The 19,503-nt window shown below is 37.6% G+C and overlaps 1 protein-coding gene across 1 annotated transcript; it reads left to right on the forward strand.

The window, feature by feature from the left end:
* Positions 1 to 652: 652 nt before the first annotated feature.
* On the forward strand, positions 653 to 18,602 carry LOC104530664 (Fanconi anemia group C protein-like). The gene is made up of 6 exons (XM_010175328.1): positions 653 to 844; positions 8,659 to 8,734; positions 9,552 to 9,633; positions 13,294 to 13,465; positions 16,352 to 16,552; positions 18,459 to 18,602. The coding sequence occupies exons 1-6, from the start codon at positions 653 to 655 to the stop codon at positions 18,600 to 18,602; spliced, it is 867 nt and encodes a 288-aa protein (XP_010173630.1).
* The last annotated feature ends 901 nt before the right edge of the window (positions 18,603 to 19,503 follow it).

Consider the following 19,503-nt stretch of genomic DNA (forward strand, 5'->3'; position numbering starts at 1 on the left):
TCTTTTGGAAATTTTGTTTAGCTAGGCAGAATATTCTAAGCACTCATGTTCTCTAACTGTCTATGGAATGTAATGAAGAAGAAGAGAATATTAAAATCGAAAGTTGCAAGTTAGAAGTTGTCATTTATTGTCATTGTGAGTGCACCTTGATCTAAAATGCTGATGTCTAAGATATCCTTTTCATGCCTAACACAGACATGAAGTGTCCCCTGAACTGAAAACAGAAGGTTCATAGCAAAAATGTAAAACAATTATCACTGAGCAGGGATGCCTGCATCTAACATCATGTAGGAGGATTTATGTGTGCTGTGTTGGAGGCAGGAGAAAAAAATTAATATTGTCTCTATTGAAATAATTCTGAATGAAAAATTTTGTCATTAGAGTTCATCTTAAATGCAGTAATTCTAGCTTGAGCCTGCATTATTTCTGCAAGGCACTGCAGTTGGAGGCTTGCCGCTGGGAAATCTGCCAGCAGTTCATATGGCTACTGTTTTACTTTGCTTGGCTCAAAAGAAAGGAAAAAAGCTGTGTGGAAAAATCATGAGTCGTAGCAGGAATTATGGTGCCTCTGCAAACTCGTGAAGTGCAGGGCCAGGCAATTACCTGGAAAGTCTGAGACACATCTAGCAAGACATCATGGCAGTAACTGGACATGCCCAGTGCAGGAGCTGCATTGTATGTGCAGCCAAGCCCTGTAGTAGGTGACTGTCAACTTGAGAGTATAGGAGTCAGTTGTGTGTCCATGATGGTGGCACAAGAGCCTCGGACTGCTGGTGGTTTCCAGCTGCAATGTCACAAAGAAGTCAAAGAAAGAGAAGGCAGCGTGAATCGTATGGAAACAGAGGTATCACTGTATGTCCATAACATACTACAGAGGTATCACAGACAGAGTTTTAATGGGATATCAGAGATGTTGGCTGTTCTAGTTCCAGTTTACATTGTCCATGTCACCTGATTCTCAAGACTTTGTTAATATCTTTTCTTGATGCTGTAAGGACTCACACTCTTAAGATAGTACCTGGGCTTAGACTGTTGTCTATCTTGGAGACTTTTAGCCCAGCAGAGTGTCTTGTTCTGTTTTTGTCTGGTTAGAGATTGCTTCTGGTTGCCAGCCTAGATATTTGGTAATGAGTAACAAGTATCTTCCATGATTATGGACATCAGTTGCATGGGAATGAATGATCTATCAGGTGAATTTTCTTTTTAGTCACATTTGTCTCATAAGCATCATATAATCAACAGTGTCAAAGGACAGAAAAACATGGTAGTTTAAGCACAGAGATGCTTTTCCAGATTAATTTGTGCAAAAAAGGGAGTTTGCAATGGAGTAGAAGCTGTGGAGTTCATTGGTGTTACCTGCGAGCTTTTCCAGGCACTCCAGATCTATGGGATAACACACATCTCAGAGTATGTGAGTGACTGTATGGGTTTGTGTGTGTATGGTTTAATTGTTTTCAGATCAGACCTCTCATGTAGCTAGCTGTCACGAAGTGGAAGAATTCTTATTATGAAACTGAAAGGGGGAAACCAGACCCACAAAATTATGGGGAGGTAGACTTTTGAAACCAAAGTTTCAAACCAGTTGAATTGCATTGGTCACATTTGTCTCAGACTTTTGGACCGTGCTGTTTATAATTCCTATCCAGAGAAACATCCTTACCTCATGGTCAGGGTTAATTACTTTTGTATTTCATGTTGATTTCATAGCAAAGTTATTAAAATTACTTAATAGTTAGTGATATTTCAGTAGTTTCAGTTTGAATGGAATCTCAAAGCCCATGGAGAGATTTACATTTATGTGGTGCCAGAGGTCTGAGGAGCCAGTTTGCTGCAATCTGCAGCTACTGTTAAGTGATTTAGATTGGACTTACTTAAAAGGTAATTTTAGTGAGCATTTGTAAGCTGTATGGGCAGATATTACAGACATATGCATACAAGGTGCCTGCAATGCCAACATACATAATTTAGTTTTCAAGTCAGGATTAAAGTTCTAGATAAATACAGAGGCAGATGGGGGAATATAAAAGTACAGAGGTACTTTTTCCCATATGCCTCTTAGTGGACCTTTCCTGAGAACACCATATGCATTATATATAGTTCAGGTGGATGGTATCTGGTTTTAGCACATGTTGAAAAAGTATCTCATCCTTTATTGGTTGAATAAGGTGATTCCAGGAAAAGTGTAATTATCAACTGTCACTCTCTGGCAAAAAGTCAGGCATTGCCCACAAGCACAAATCAACCTACTTCCCAAAAATATGTCAGCAGAAGAAAGGAGATTTTCTTTTCCACGTTAACACCATGTAACACCTGTTGGCCTGATCAGCTTTCTAAAAAGGGAAGTGCTTGTTGGTCACCAGCAGCTAAAAGGAGTTAAAAGCTGATGAGCTTTTGGTTTTACCATATGTAGAAAGTAGTGTTAGCAAAGCCTGTACTGCTGGTGGTCATTCAAGTTGGAAGAAAACTGTAACAGAAAGATTATGTATTTACAAGACAATGACTTGTATAAAGACACAAGGAAGATAATTTCTTTAAGTCTTCTCTTTTTCCTTGCATAAGTAGATTTGGCTTCTATAGAGATCTGATTAGGTGGTGTGTTTTCTTTTGTGTTTTTCTTTTTTGCTTTTCCTGAATTTTCAAAGACTATGAAACATACTACTCATGCATATCCAAACCCTCAAAAAAGAAAAGCATAATAATTTTCACAGCAAAATCCTTCACTGAGAACACCAATAAGCAACACATTTTTTTCCCCTTCAAAATGCTTGCATGATAAAACAAAATAGAGCCCACAGGGTGTTCAGCACTCTTAGAAAAATTCTTAGTCAAGCAAATCTCCCAACAGACTCAATGGGATGTTGTCATGTGGTTCATTATTGGCTAAAAACTAAAAAGGATATGGCAGAGGAATCATAGCCAAAGTAGATTTCCAGGGAACATCTTGCCTGATGCAGTCAAAATTCAGCAGGGCTGTGCATGTCCCTTTTCACCAACAAAACTGACCATCTTAGGTGTTTTTTGATGTAAGGGAACCCATGTCTCAGAAAGATCAAGCACAACCACCAAGAAGTTAAAAATCCAGTGCAGTAAGATAGGATTTGGGTAGGAATTTCAGTAATGTTTAAGATTTGTGTACAGCTGTACAAAGTAGTGAAATTAAATGAAATTAGCGTATGGTTGACAGCATCTGCTGATTTCTGCTGTCACTGATCAATGCTTTCCACTCAAGTAGGGTGTGTTATCAAGTAGGGTGTTATTTGTCTGCCCTTCTACCAGTAGGCATTTATGAGCCTCAATCACCACAATACTTGACAATAGAAGTTGGTATTTTCCTCTCTGGGTTTTCTTTCTTCCAAATAGTTAGTAGAAATGTTTAGTACATTGATTAGTTCCTTACTTTTGTATTGGCTAGCTTGCTTCTGTGACTTCCATGAATGCAGGGAACAGGTGGTATGCTCCGCACTCTATGATATTGAAAAAATATACAGTATACTTTCCAAGACGACAATCAGCATCAATGATTTCCAAAATTTCAGTATTTCTGTAGCAGAAAAAAAAAATTCTTAGGATTATAAAAATAAAATACTTCAGATTTTCACCTCTCAGATCCCCAGCACGGGATCTTTTATTGAAAGAACTCACTTTGTTGTTGTCATTCATCTAGTAGAACCAGATTTGCTAGACACTCAAGGCATGCAGTTGATTCCTCCAATTAAGACAGAGGGACCTGAAAAAAAAAAATCTGAGTTAAGAAGACTGTTGCATTTCAGTTGAAGGATTAGCTGATCTGAACAGGTCTGAAGATAAACTTTTTTTTCTGTGATAATATTTAGAATATTGTTAATGACATAATGCAAAGGCTTATCAATAAAACAAGTAATGTTTTTCACATATATTTAGATCACACTTCTACATATCTTAACACAGAGAGGTGACCTGTATTCAGATGAAAAATTCTGAGGAAATTGTTAGACTGTGGTTGTATATAACTCATTTGTTGTATAACTGAATTACTTCATTCTTGGAGTTTCTTCATTCTATAGTTTTTCATCATTTCCTCTTGAATGCAGAAAACTGTTATGTTCATGCCAAATAAACCAGTTTTCTAAACTATTTCTTCTGCTACCTTTTAAGTGATCACTTGTCCCCAGAATGAGTGCCTTGGAAAAATTTGAAGAACAGCTCCAGAAGTGGTGGTTTAAAGTTTGGGAACCAACCAGTAAAGAGCACAGCTCCTACTGACAGCAGCTGTCACTGTCTCATGACTCACAGTGCCTACCTTGGTGTGCATTTTGTCTAGTTGTAAAGGGATATGACATCTCCTTCCTGTAATACTGCTTGCTGCCCTGCACCTCCTGTGCCTCCTGCTGATGAAGTTGTTTGAATATGCTTTCTGAATATAATTTCTGTACTGATCATGTTTTGCCATTACCTTTGTGTAGCTCCCAAAGACAGTGACAAGTTCATTCACATTGATATATTTCCATGGAGATTGAACATTTGTTAATATACTATACTTGTGTAGTGTAGACTTTTAATGACTGACAGATGTTTCTTCTGTACTAACGATACTAAAAGCTCTGTCCATGTGTTCATAAATCTAGAAAGGGAGCAGGGTGATTTAACATTATTTAATAATTTGCTGATTTCAGTTTTCCTTTCTTCATCTCTAATGTCCAGTTTCTGCTACCAAATTAATGTTGTCTATTATATACCCTGTCCATGTTTTTCAGCCAATTTTTAAAAAGGCTGTGTCAAAAAGTACAAAACAGTAGTTTATAAGAGAAAAGCCAAATGCTCTCTTTCTTTTTTTTTCTTTTTTTTTTTTCTTTTTTTTTTTTTTTTTAAATATACTACTTCCTTTCTCCCATTCTTGCCTCGCTTCTCTGGTATCTCATTATATACAGTTTATTATGTTAGAAAATGTCTCCATAAGAGTAATACAACACATCCACAGTCAGCTCTTGAAGTGTCCACTTTCATGATGATAGGAAACAGGACAGCCAGTGAAGTCCTGATCTTTTATAGTCCTGCTGTTAAAAGTACAGAATGTCTTCATGTCTCCATCGTGTGACAAACATAAAACAGTAATAGGGCTCACTTCTGAAAGCGATGCTTAATTAAAACAATGTTTCAACCATTATTTTATTTAATCATAAAAACCAATATGGAAAACTCTTAAAATATTTGAAACAAAACTGGACAAAAATAGACCTCTTGAGAGTAGATCTAGTCCTTCTCACTAGTATAAAAGGTTTAACTGATTGCCTTCAAACATTTTTAATAAGGATCTTGAGGATGTCACATCATCTGGGAAGAAGAAAAAAAGCCTATGGCACAAGGATTTCTCTAGGAAAAAAGAAGCGGCCAAAAATAATCTTAAAATGAAAATGTTCTTCTAACCTATGATGTTTTTCTTATAAATACTATAAACCTCATTCTTTGAAGACAAAGCTTCATGTACCACAAATTGCCTAGAAACGTAATGTAAAAAAACTTCTTAGCACAAGGCAGTTGAATTAACCTCCACATAGAGTGGATGAACTGTAGCATAACCAGAGCTGGGTTTGAACAACAAATAGTAAAGTTCTAAGTCTGAAGGAGGGTGAGGGAAAGGGCCAAAAGACAGAAAAGATGTATGTATACAAAAATTTTACTCAATAAATGTCATTTTTCAGAAAAGCTGTGTGTTCATTAAGGACTGTATTGGCTGGATAAAAAATTATGCATATAAATAATATTCTAATACCACTTTACAGCACTTTACAGCAGTCGGGCATCTTTAAAGTACAGATAAATATTTTCTCTGACATTTTGGTTTAAGTTTTCTTTTGAGCTTATCTTCCTCCCTTCATTATAGAAGGTCTATTACAAATAGAAGCTCTACTCGTAACAGACCCAATTAAAACAAAAAAAACCCTGCACACCTAACAAGAGCAAAGAGCTTGTCAAAGAGCAGCAGGACTGGGCATCTTCATATGGGAAGGCAAGCCCAGAGCTGAAGGCAATGCTGTTGCATTGGGCATGTGGAGTGGTAGCTTTACAGGCATGGGCCCAGAACAAGAAGAGCAGCATAGGTCTGATGCTGGTTAACCTCATCAGCCATGAGTCCAGCAACCTCCAGGCAAGTTTGCAGTGATCAGACAGCTCTGAAGTAAATGATGAAGTCAAGTGTGGTCAGGGACTGAATCAGCAAAGTACATGACCAAGCAGTGGCACGGCTGCAGTATAGCTCAAGGACTCACTGCCTGACCTTACCTGCAGCTCCCAAGCAAAGCAGGGAGCCCCAGCATTGCTTCTGGCTGATCTTTCACAGCACTTTTCGCAGCAGCCTGATCCAAGGTCACACAGCTGCACCATATCTGAACTAGCCTTGAGCACAGGCAGCCAAATCTATAAGAGGGGTAAAATAACTAGGATACTGGGCCCCAGAAAAGCTTTTGGATTCACATCAATTTCCCCTAGAAAAAAATACTTTCCTTTCATTTAATGAACTTCATAACTTATATTTTTATGTATCTTATTCTGAGAACTTATTCAACCATATCTCCCACTTCGTAACTTCATGGTGATGTAGCATAAACATACCTAAGGCTGACCAACTCCATAACAAAGTGTTTTGAGATCCAGAACTGGAAAAGTGATCAAAAAGCTGTTCTAGTTCAGTCAGTTTTTAATGGCTTACTTGATGCACATTCATTTGAGGTACACTATGTTCTGTTTTTATTTGGCAGAACCAAGAGAAACCAACACAATATCTATGGCTGGAAGAAATTAGCCCCGGGAGTGGGATACAGAATTTACTTTTGGAGCCATCAACTAGATATAAGTACAGGAAACAAAGGTTTATTTTCTTGCACTTTTGATGTTTGCCTCTTTCTCCTTTTTAAATGATGCCTATTAGGTAGCAAGAAGTATAATTACAGAATCACATAATGGTAGGGGTTGGAAGGGACCTCAGGAGATCATCTAGTCCAATTCCCCTGCCAAAGCAGGTTCCCTACAGCACATTACACAGGAAAGCGTCCAGGCGGGTTTTGAACATCTCCAGAGATGGAGACTCCACAACCTCTCTGAGCAGCCTGTCCCAGTGCTCTGTCACCCTCACAGTAAAGAAGTTTTTCCTTAAGTTTGTCTGGAACTTCTCGTGTTCCAGTTTTTGCCCATTATCCCTTGTCCTGTTACTGGGTACCACCAAAAAGAGCCCGGCCCCATCCCTTTGGCTCCCACACTTCAGGTATTTATAGACATTGATCAGATCCCCTCTCAGTCTTCTCTTCTCCAGCCTGAACAGTCCCAGCTCTCTCAGCCTCTCCTCGTAAGGCAGATGCTCCAGGCCCCTCATCATCTCTGTGGCCCTCCACTGGACTCTCTCCAGAAGATCTCTGTCCCTCTTGAACTGAGGAGCCCAGAACTGGACACAATACTCCAGATGTGGCCTCGTGAGGTCAGAGTAGAGGGGGAGGGGAACCTCCCTCGACCTGCTGGCCACACTCTTTTTAATGCACCCCAGGACACTGTTTGGCCTTCCTGGCCACAAGGACACACTGCTGGCTCATCGTGAACCTGCTGTCCACCATCACACACAGGTCCTTTTCCTCAGAGCTCCTCTCTAGCAGGTCTGCCCCTAACCTGTACTGGTGCATGTGGTTATTCCTCCCCAGGTGAAGGACTCTGCACTTGCTCTTGTTGAACCTCATCAGGTTCCTTTCTGACCAACTTTCCAGCATGTCCAGGTCTTGCTGGATGGCAGCACAGCCTTCTGGTGTGTCAGCCACTCCTCCCAGCTTCGTATCGTCAGGAAACTTGCTGAGGGTGGACTCTATCCCCACATCCAGGTCATGGCTGAAGATGTTAAACAGGACTGGTCCCAGTACCGACCCCTGGGGAACACCACTAGTTACAGGCCTCCAACTAGACTTTGTGTCAATGATCACCACCCTCTGGGCCTGGCTGTTCAGCCAGTTTTCATCCCACCTCAAAAGGCATTCATACTGCATGCTTGCACATGCATGCTACACATTAGACATGCCTGTAGCAGATGTTTGCAGAACAAAAAGGTTAAAGGTATGCTGCTGCTAGTCGCAATTACACAAGCAATGTTCACAGTATGCAAATCGCACGTACCCCAGTAAATAGAGGACAAGGCTGTTACCTATGAGGACCCTACCTTGTGCTGAATCAGATTCTAAGATTTTTAGGTTTCCATTTTTGAACATAAAGCAATAATCTATATCGCACCCTTTGTAGATGTTATTAGTTCTTAGTTTAATATCATCCATGAACCTGTTTACACTGGAAAATAAAATAAAAGTAATTAGTGTCTCTTTTAACCGCTGCATGTTAAGAGTGAAGATTTTTGTGATTTTGGGAAAAAAAACAAAGAATATTTATTAAGATTTAATTTTCTTCATATTCTGAATCTTTTTAATGCACATATTTTAAAAATCCATAAATAATTACTTTTTCTGAGTAAGCTTTTCCTAAATATCCCCTTTCTTTCTTTATGCAAAATCCTAAAATTAAGTGTAGGATTACTTTTGTGTTATCTTGCTTCTAGTCTGTATTGTTTATTACTACCTTAGATGAGATTGTTCACCATGGGTCTGTTTTGAAAACTGAACAGAAAGCTTTTAAAATAATGATTTTGTATCTTAGCATAAATTTCCTCTGAAGGCCTACTTCCCTTGCCATCACCAGCCTCTTGTAACAGCTTTACTCAGACGTCCTTTTGGTAAGTTTCTTCATGAAATCTTTGCAGCATTAGCCAACCTGCATGATCTCTATATGTCTTAAAATAACTCTAAAAACTATGACGACAAAATTTTGCCATTTCCTAAATATGGTGTGCTGACTTAGCAATTTTAATAGTAGTCTTTAATGTATTTTTTTTAGGAACGTCTAATTCTTATGTAACAATAGTACAGATGTAACTTTAAAGAAAACTAAACCAGAAGTGAAAAGCAAGGAAGGAGTGCATAATTTTGTAGAAAAGAATACAAGTTACTGAGATTGTAAAAATACTAAATATTCTTATAATATTAGTGTCATTATGAAATTTTTCATATCTGTATTACAAGAAATAGCCTTGCCATTTGTCTCTGATGCTTGAATTCTGCTGATCTTCTACATTGCAAACCTAGGGGGGGTTTTTTTCCAATTTTCCTATTTTTATAGATCAAGAAAACACTGCTCAGTATGGTACAGGTTTTCATGAGCAATAATTTAAGCTCAAGACAAGAGCCTCTGAGAATATTATTCCACTGGTTATATATCAATATTGAAGTAGCATTTACACAAGGGTACCTCAACCTCATTTGAATATTTCTAGCTGTACTTCCTCACATGGCTTTGTCAATGAACAGTTCTAAGAAACACAGTAATAGGTATTGTTGAAAATTGGGAAATTTTAAAATGAAATTTTAAGTGCTTTGTGATGAATCAAGTTGCACAAATTTTAGTGCTAGCTGAATACAGTTAATTTCACTGTTCTGTTCTAGTTGGACAGATTAGAGTTTTTAAAGAGTTTTGTTTTTATCCTCCCTTCTCAGAAATGCCAGCTACACACTGGTCTCAACACTTGAAACACATTTCAGATATGCTGAAAGCATTAGTAGAAGATACAAATATTAGGTAAGCAGTATTATATTTTCTAACTATTTATCCTTTGCGTTTGTCGCTTGAAGTCTTTAGTGGCTACCTGTCATCGTTTTTTAATTAGAATAATAGTAATTATTGAACTTTGTAGCACTTACAGGCCTGACCAATAAGCCTCCGAGTAAAGAAAATCTTGTTCTTTTAATTTCAGCAAATAGCTAGCTGTATAACAGAAATGCTTACTTGCCCACTCTCCCATTTCTCCCCCGAAACTTTTGAAACTGATTCTGGATTGAATAACAAGAAAACTCTTCCAACCAGGAAAGCAAGTAGCATTGAAAAGAGCCTGTTGTGAGCGGTACTGTTTCAGGAAGGAGATTGTATTTGCTTTCTGCAGGCTTGTACAAACATCCAAACTTCAAACTTCTTGATTTTTTTTCATAAAGATATGACTGGTAGACTGAGGTATCACTGTTTATTACTCGTTGAGCTGACACCTGTCTGTCACCTTTCTGAGCTGTTGCCCTTAGCTTTTTTTGTCCGTATAGCAGCTATAATGAATGCTAGTGTTTGTCTACGTCAATTCTGCTTTGGTAGTAGATGCTCTAGGACTCTATGAAAAGAACGAAAAAAGATGCATCTCTATCTATTGCTGCTTTCTAGTTTTTTCTCATCAGGTGTGTGTTATATCCAAGCTAGAGCTTGGATATAACTCTGCTGAAATCTGCTCCAAGCTTTCTAAAGAACATTGAACAGCTTTTAAATACAAAGAAAACAATTCCATTTTGATTTAAAACCATAAATATTTAAATAGAAACATGGAATGCCTAAGCCAGATAGACTTGCAAAACAAGATACTCAGCTGTCCCCCTGTGTCCTGAAAGGCATCAGCACTTGCCTCCACGCTTGGTTTCACTTAACTTATGGAGGCTTTTATTTTTGTTGTTGAGTGGCAGAAAAAAGCTTTTTGCTGTTCCCTCTGTGGTCAAGCTGTCTGCTGGCAGCTTCTCACTCTCTGTATGAGCTGCAGTTCTGTGCTATGTCTCCCCTGTTCATCCCTGAAGTTTGTCAAACCTTTCCGCCCTTGGAGCATGACCAGTAGCTGACCTTGGCTTCTTAAAGGAACAAGTAACTCAAATTTAGAGCAAACAAATAGAACAAATATCATCCATCGTAATGTGTTACAACAACAGAAGGATGTCTGTTTTCCTTTTGTTGCCCAGCCCTTTCTTGGCTTGTATTGTCTTTTTCCCACTTTGCTTTGATAATACACTAGTTTGAATGGTATCGTGCTTCCCAAAACATCCTCTTACTTCCTTTAGAGCTCATGCAACAATTATATTTTCTACAAAACCCCTCTCAGTTACAGAGAAAATGGATCTGGCTTAAGTTTTTAAATACTAATATCTATGAGAAACTAATCAATTTTCTTTTATTGCTTTATTCCTGATTCTGCATGCTTTCTACTTAATAAGATACACAGAGGAGCAAAAAATACTACTATACAGCATATCCTCTTGCTTTTTATAGTCATTGCTCTCTGTTTCTATAGCTTGTTATTCAATAGTTTTATTTTATACCAAATATAATTCTTACAGCAAGGTGCTTTCCATATACTTATAATCAACAGATTGCTTCTGTGCCATTATTTATTATTATATGTAGTAATCTCTGTGAACAGTAAATGTTATGTGACATGTGAAACTAGAAATCAACTGATGTACATTTTGTGGGGAAACTCCCAGAAAAAGTGAAGGGCCACTTTTCGCAATGACAGTTCAGCAGTTGATGTAGGTGCCACTACAGAGCAGGAAGAAACAGCAATGGGGACAGAAGTGGAGGGTACATGGCTTCAAACCAGACACAGTGGTGGTACAGGAATGTTATGCTGAGTTTTAAGTGCAGGGGTGCCTAGGCCAGAATTAAATCCTATTCTGCTAAGTACCTGTTAAAATTAGTTTAATGATTAAAGCTTAGGGGTTTGTATTTACTCTTTGAGCTATGAATGCTTCCGGTCGTAAATATTATCAATATTACCTTAAGTGTAGTAATCTGTTCTCAGTAATTAACTTTTATTTAAATTTCATCTTTGATTGTGTATCACTGGGTTTCAGAACTAGCCTATCCACTTACATTGTCACAGCGTTGAACGATAGTCAGATAAGTAAGTTATTTTGCTGGGGGGAGGGCTGCTGTCCTAGATCAGTCACATTTGTTTGTTTTTTCAAAGGTTTTTAACACTGCATTTCCAGACTCTACTATCTTCAAAGTCTTTACTGATGCTGATCCTGTTTCTTTAGCTAAGAAATTTTAGTCTCAGATTTTGTCATATATTACTAGTTCCCTGCAGTCTGAGCCATGCTGCTGCCCCTTCAAAAGATATGGAATATCAACAATGGTGACTTTTATAGCAGTCACCTTAGTACTTCATTTTCTCTCTATGAATCTATGTCAGCCTCTTATGTCTGATGTCAGTGATCACGCTTACCCAAAAATATTGGTGTGGTAGATTTGTGTCCTAGGAATAGGATTTTTAGAACCTGAGATTCTGTGGCATATAGACAATTTAATTTACAGGATCAATAATTTCTGGGACACCTGTGGACAAGATCAGTCACCGGTATACTCCAGACATAGAATACTATCTGCACACATCACACCTTCATCTGTAAAACTGTGCCTCCCACTTCTTCAGAAAGTCTTACAGATAAAGCTGTTTATTCCAACTATGACCTTGTCATGTTCCCTAGATGATGTGATGGTTTTGGACAACTTTATTGACTCCTGAAATTTCTAAAGTCTCTTGGAGTTTCCTGGGAAGGGTGGCACAGCATCTTGGAGTCCCCCATCAGGAAAAAAACATAATAAAACCTCTAATTCTTCAAACTTTTTCCAAACTGAATAGGAATAATTGTTCCTGGTTCTTTTCTCCTTCCAGCTGTCATTCTGTCTGTCCTTCCTTCCATGCTTAGTTTGACTTTTTGCTTTGCAGGTGCCTACCATTGGTTTGCATCTCCCCATTATTTCTCTTTTCTTTAGTCTTATCTAACTTTAGAAGAGTACATGTGCAAAAGAGTAGAGATGAGCTGTGGTCCATTCTCACCTTTCTTTTTCTTACTGAAGTAACCCAGTTGTCAGTACCTTTAAATTTTTCATTAAAGAGGACCTGAATATTAAGAGTCAGAGATTAATATATTTTAAAAGTTTACATTTAGTCCATCTAAATGTAATTCCTCATGAATTACCAAGAAACACATGCCTTATGAATTACCAAAAACTGGAAAATAACCCTGGAAAGCAACAGAGAGAAACTGGAAGACAATACGAGATAAAAATATATTAGAATACAACACTTGAGATATGATTTAAAGTTTTGAAAATGCTTAAAATGGATAATATAAAAGATGAGGTTTAATTTTATAATGTATATTTTAATACACAGTATTTTGCCACAGTTATTAGACAGTTTATTAGAAACCAGTTAGTCTGTTCTACTGGCAAAGTTAGATCTGTTAGTAGCACTGCATGTGTCTCATTTCATCATGACTGCAGATAACAGAGTAAGGTAAGGCACTATCTGTTGAAGAGTAGCTTAACTATTTTTATTTTCATGCCAGCACCCTTTGCAGTTAACTTAAGACATGTTAAAATGTTAAATATCAAGAAACACTTAATTTTATATTTGTTATTTTCCAGTTCTCTTGCTGACCTTTTTGAAATCTGGTTTTTGGTTGCTCGTTTTGGAGAATGGCTGGATATTGCAGCAGAACAATTACTGAAGGCTGCTGTAGAACCAGATGCTTTGCTGTGGCTGCTGGCATTTTACTACTGTCCTCAGAATGAAAATCAACAAAGGACTAAAACAATGGTGGGTAATGTAGCGATAGTAACCAGTAATAAGCAGTTAATAGTCTGCTTATATCACATTGCCATAAAACAAATAGTACACAACAGTAAATGAAAGGTTTACACTGGAGAAGGAATTGGCTTTAGAAGTTCTCCTGGGACTTGTGTGGCAGTGGAGAAGTTGAAAGATAATTTTTGTGCATTTTCTTGATAACATTGAGAAAACATTTTTCATCTTTTAAAAGTATATTATATAGATTAGCACCTTCTTAGCTTTCTTTTGGATAACTTAGGTGCTTGTAATCACAAGTAAAACTACTCTAGGAATGGTATTTTTTAAATCACTGTTCGTCAGAATTCAGCATTCCTGTGTTATGGCATCTTCTGAGAAGGAAACACCAGAGAAATCACAACAGCAGTTGAAGCAGTAAAGACACGGTGATCAGACACAGCCCTGAATCCTAACCTTGCCCATCTATTCTCATTTGTCTTATGTGTCTTTACTGATTTTTGGCATGTATGAGATTGTAACAAGTATGTTATATTCCCATATGCTAGGTTTCTAACAGAGAAAAGCAGTGTTCTAACCTCATGCACTGTACTGTATGAATAGTGCTATGTGTCTATGTATGCATGCAAATACATGAAAGCCTTTAATTTAGACCTTAATTTACGCAAGTTTGAACTAGCCCAAGCAATCTGAAAAGCCTAGATTCAAATTGGAGCATCTCTAGTTTTCTTCAATTCGAAAACAGATTCTGTTTGATTTAAAATGCTGCTCAGTACACCACGCTAGTGTAACATCATGCTTCCATTTTACATCTAGTGGTCCGGGGACAACAGTGTGTTCTGCAACATTTTAGTTCCTTCCCTTCCCCTCCCCCCACCCAGATGGCAGTACAAACACAAGCTCACATCCACATCACCTTTTAATTATTTTTTTCTTTAATTTCTTAAGTCTAGTAGCAGGGGTGAGATGTTGGCTGAGCAGAGTTAGGTTAGAGCTACAGTGAAGTAAAGAAACCAGGGTTAGTTTTAGAACACAGTTTTGGAAAATAAGGCAATACCCCAGCAATAAACATGAGTGAATGAAACTCAAGGATGATAGGTGCAGATTTGTGTATGGAACATTGTTCTAACTCCAGCACCACAGGATAAAGTCACATTGTCCCATATATAAAATCATCTCTCTGTGTGTCCCCTGCTCCCCCAGTTTGTTATTCTGTCATAATGTACAACAAACTTTAGTGAGAAAAAAGCTTTTCCACTGACAGCCCACACAGTTACTCATGTTTTCTCAGAAGTCTAATATTTCAGTTCATTATGACTCTTTTTTTTTTTTTTTCTTTTTTTTTTGTAATGCAGGCCAGGCTACTTCAGAAGCATTCCCACAGTTTATGCAAAGCTTCTGCCTTTAGTTAGATATTTGCTTTTTCTTTTAATTTGTCCTTTGGCAGGTTAGCTCTCAGCTCTGTCCAATGGAATACTTTCCTCCTCAACCCCTGCACCTTTCACCAGTTAAGGATTAAGATGGCATAGGAGCTTCTGGCAGATGCCAAGCTAGAGGACTTTTCATTCAGCATATTTTTGTGTGGAAAGGTGTACAAACATGACTTAAGATTTTGTCTTCTTGCTACTGACTTTAGGTATCAGCTTGTATATCAGCAAGAGTGGAATACATAGGGTTAAAATTATTTAAAGAAGAAAAAGGCTGCTTTTGCTGTTCACTAGACTTCACTAATATGTGAAGGACTGAATATTCTGCTCCTCAATATTTATTCATTTGTTGGAGTCCTTTCATACCTTTAGACTCTGAAACACTGGAGGAACAAAATTTGGAGGTTGGTCATAGTAACTTTGGCACTAAGAATGAGTCTCCTTGGGTACGTGAGCTCATGGAGCAGAGCCTGCTACTGTCAGTCTCCAATCCGGCATGTGGGATGGAGGCACATCAAGAATAGGATGCATGGAGGGATAAAGGATCCTGAAGAATTCCAGTTACCTTTCTTTAAGTTCTGGTATGATTTGTTGCCTCACATGTAATTGTGGGCATATTTCAACAATGACAGCTTTTTCAGACTATTTTACGTGGAATTATTAATAGGGTGGGGGTGAGAAAAGCAAGGTCAGGTAAATGACGGAAACAAATTGTCCTAATGAACATGGTTGAGGAAAGGGTGTCCTTTTCCTTTGGGTCTGCAGTGGTATATTTTTCCATTGTTCCTGCACTTACTCATTTGGGTTTTTTTCTACCAGTTTGTGTCGTTTATTTCTAACATAATGAACAGAATTATAGTTAGGATTTTTTGCAACAGTTGCTTATAGTTCTTTTTTCATTGTGTAGGTGCCAAAATCTTCTGGTTTTTACTCACTGTGAAAATTATTTTTTATTGGCTAACTCAATAGATAAAAACATAAGTTGCAAACAACACAGGAAGAAGGAAAAAACTGCATTCTTACCAGAACATTTTATCAGCCGAGGTCAGGTTGCATGGGGATTTAATTGATTTGTAGCAGTAATACTGAAATGAGCCCTTGAGGAGCCTCTGTTCTTTTTCCCACAATGCAAAAATCTGACCTTGTTCTGCTGAGAGACTTTCTCCATTTCCTTTTATTATTAAAAAAGGTCAAATACTGGCTTGATGCCCTGCCTGCTTAATTTGCAAGACCAAAGAAAGTTAAAAAATCCATTCTGTCCACCTCTGTGTGTGTGAGTCACTATAAAAGAAATGCGTACAGCCCTTCCTTCCCTGCTTTCCCTGCTGCTTAAATTCAGACTCCTTTCATGTTTGGGTAGTTTCTGCCAAGGATTCAGTTTCCTGTTAGTGAATAAATCCAAAGGAAAAATATCATAGGTATGACCTTTACTCTTCTTTAATCCTGCATCCTTTTAAATTGTTCCTTACAGGTAGAAGCTCAAGCAGTCTACAATCATCTAATGATGCTCTTCAGCCGTATGGTCCTTTCTGTCAAAGATGTGGAGGCTGCTGTACACAGTGTAGCAGATATAGAGCAGTGTTGTAACCAGCATCTTATAATACATCTTCTTACCAACTTTTTGCTCTTTTCTTCTGGTGGACATACAATTGCCCAGGAATTTATTTACCATGTAAGTGTTTCTTCCTTCTTTTCAGTGTAGGTTATATAATTTATTTATTTATTTATTTATTTATTTATTTATTTATTTATTTATTTATTTACTATTTTGGTTTTATGGTACTACCTTTCAATAAAGAAAACACGTAACTGAGAATTAAATATTATTACTATAGCAACTATACCCAACCAGCAACATACCTATTTCAGTTACAGTCAAAATATTTTCCTTCTTGATACTTCTTGACAAGATCTCACTGAAAAGGTTGCTGTCCTGACTGCATAGCTGCAGAAATAGTTGGAGTAGTAGATTACAGTTAAGGGATACCTACAGTTCATTTACACCTGGCATAGATAGCATGTGGGAACATTTTGCTTTTCCAGTTATAAATCACTCCCTTAATTACACAGCTGCTGCAGAGATGATGGAACTGTCTTCTCTCTGATTTACATTATGTAAAACTGGTAGGTAGTAAACATTAGCATTGACAAGGAAGAAGCTTTAGCAAAGCCAAAGAAGAAAATGGTGTGATAATTGAGAGAAAAAAAGAACAAAGACCTGAGAGAGTGTCATTTAGGGTGTGAAAAAAGCTGAAGAAGAGTAAAACGTTGGAAGCCTGCCAACAATAGTATCTTGCCACTGTTGATGAGAGCTGGCAGGTACATTGGTGCAAACAGTGAAATATGTTTGTGTCTCTCAAGATAAATAGTGCTAGCTCAGTATGAGATTAGGAATTTATTCCTCTCTAACTATGAAATCTTACTCTTCTAAGAAGCACAAGACTCCTCTGCAAGCATATCTAGGGCCAGTGTGTGGTTTTAGCACTTCAGAAGCTTTTTCTTACAGCAACAGTGTGCTCTTCCATTGCTGTAGGGTATATGGCATGTATAAGAAACCTGATTTCATGACACAGGGAATTGGAAACCTATGTTAGTGGTTATTCCTGGTGGCTAACTAAACAGATGTAACATTTTTCTGTTCAAGAAGGGCTAAGATATTTCTAGCATTTTAGCTGTAAATTCACAAATGATCAATTTCTTCTTAGCACAATAATATAATGATAAAATCAGGGCATTGCATGTATTTTTACAGTCTGCAGGTTTTAGTATTTTTCTTCTGAGGAGTGTGGCTGTTGAGCAGTGATGCTGTAATATACTAGTCTGCTGCTTTAAACCTCTTCAGGAAGACCAAAGGCAATTTCTTATTTCTTTATGGAAAACAACATAACTAACTTCCGAAACTCCGTGTATTCCCCAGTGCAAGGGTGGTCATGAGCTGTTGTAGACCAGAGTAATGTCAGTCTGATTTATTTTGACTGTATCTGTGTAATCATTACTGTGTAGCTAGGCTCTCCATGTGATTTGAAAAGGCCCAAAGACTGTCTATGAAAGGCAGAATGTATGGAACAAAATGGGGATGCATTGCCGTGGTTTTGATTAGCATAGTAAACTGTGGGATTAACACAGCAGGTAACATGGAGTGCTCCCTCCTGATCTGCAAAAATTGCAATTTAGGGTCTTTTCCTGGTACTCCTGGTCACCTTTTGGGGAAAAGATTAATTTTAACTTTTGAAAGCTTTGCAGAACTGAATTGTCTCCAAAAACCCACCCAAAACATTCATCTGTTTTCAGTTGTTTTCTGAAAAGATTACTTCTAAATGGTTATACTCTGTCCATTTGTGTTTCCTTTAAAAACTTTTTGACCTTTTGCTTTGCTTTGCTTAAATTTGAGACAACTGTAGAAATCTCAGATTGCATGGTTCTGTCAAGATGTATGAAAAGCGATGCCTTGGGCAGAAGTTGCTTTAGAACTCAAGAGCATCTCACATGTCCAGTGAGGAGGGACAAATCTTAATGGAGAATACTTTGTACTTGGCAACATAATTGCATTATTTCCCATCTTCTCTGTTTCCCTTCAGATTACTGAGGCAACTGATACAAGCAAAGAAGTTTGTAGCCTTCTTACCCGTACTGCCTACAGAATTAACCATAATAGAGAAGAAAACCAAAGGACTGTGAAGCTGCTGAATGAACTTCTTCAAAAACTAACATTAAAAACTTAGATTTTTAATGTCATCTATTTATCAAGCCAACAAATCAGATCTTTATCCAGGTGTCAGACTTTAATTAATGTCTTGCACTGAGGTTACCAAGGGTAGAAAAATATCTTCTTAAGGATATCTTGCAACTTTGTATCGCCTCATATGCATTTGAAAATAAGTACTTGGAAATGTTAACCTTTTAGAACATAACAGTCAATATTGAAAATGGTTGGAAATTTTATTCTGAGCATCTTCTTTAAGAAGAGACCTTTATCATTTAAAGCAGTTCAGTCATCTCCTTGTTGTTTTACTTGGCTGAGGATCAGTTTTTCTCCCAATTACACATGGTTTTATTAGCAAATTGTGCCCAATTGCTTGGTTGGTAAGTTGTTTGTAAAATGTTTTGTTCTATAATTCTGCTTTTATGAAACTAACTCTGATCTCAAGTGAGAGTTGGTGATTCATGGTGAATGTACTCTATGTTCTCAGGAAATAAACAATGTTTCCTGAACTCCTTAGTTCTTTTTCAGAATGTTTCCAAAATGAAACTCCTCTCAGATTTGGTAAATTATTTTTTTTTTTTTAGTACTGTAGCAGGACAGTGTTTTCTGCAAAGTACTATACCAATAGCTGGTCTCTGTCAACGGATACTGCAGGTAGAAGGTTGCTTGCAGTACAGCCTGTTTTCAGCGTGCCATGACTGATGCTATTATTTGTCTAATAAATCTTTTATTTGTCTAATAAATCTTTTTTTTTTTTTCCACTCAGACAAAAAATGGCAAGCACAACATAGGCATAAGGAAACTTTCCAGTTTGAGGGCCAGATTTCCTAAAGAAAGCATATGGTTTCAACTCTTCTCCTTCTTTTTTATGTCCAAAGGTAGTTTGCTTGCTGCTTCTTTTAAGTTGTTTGTCTCATGCA

This window comes from Antrostomus carolinensis, unplaced genomic scaffold (assembly GCF_000700745.2).
Source record: "Antrostomus carolinensis isolate BGI_N321 unplaced genomic scaffold, ASM70074v2 scaffold11129, whole genome shotgun sequence".
Lineage (NCBI taxonomy): Eukaryota > Metazoa > Chordata > Aves > Caprimulgiformes > Caprimulgidae > Antrostomus > Antrostomus carolinensis.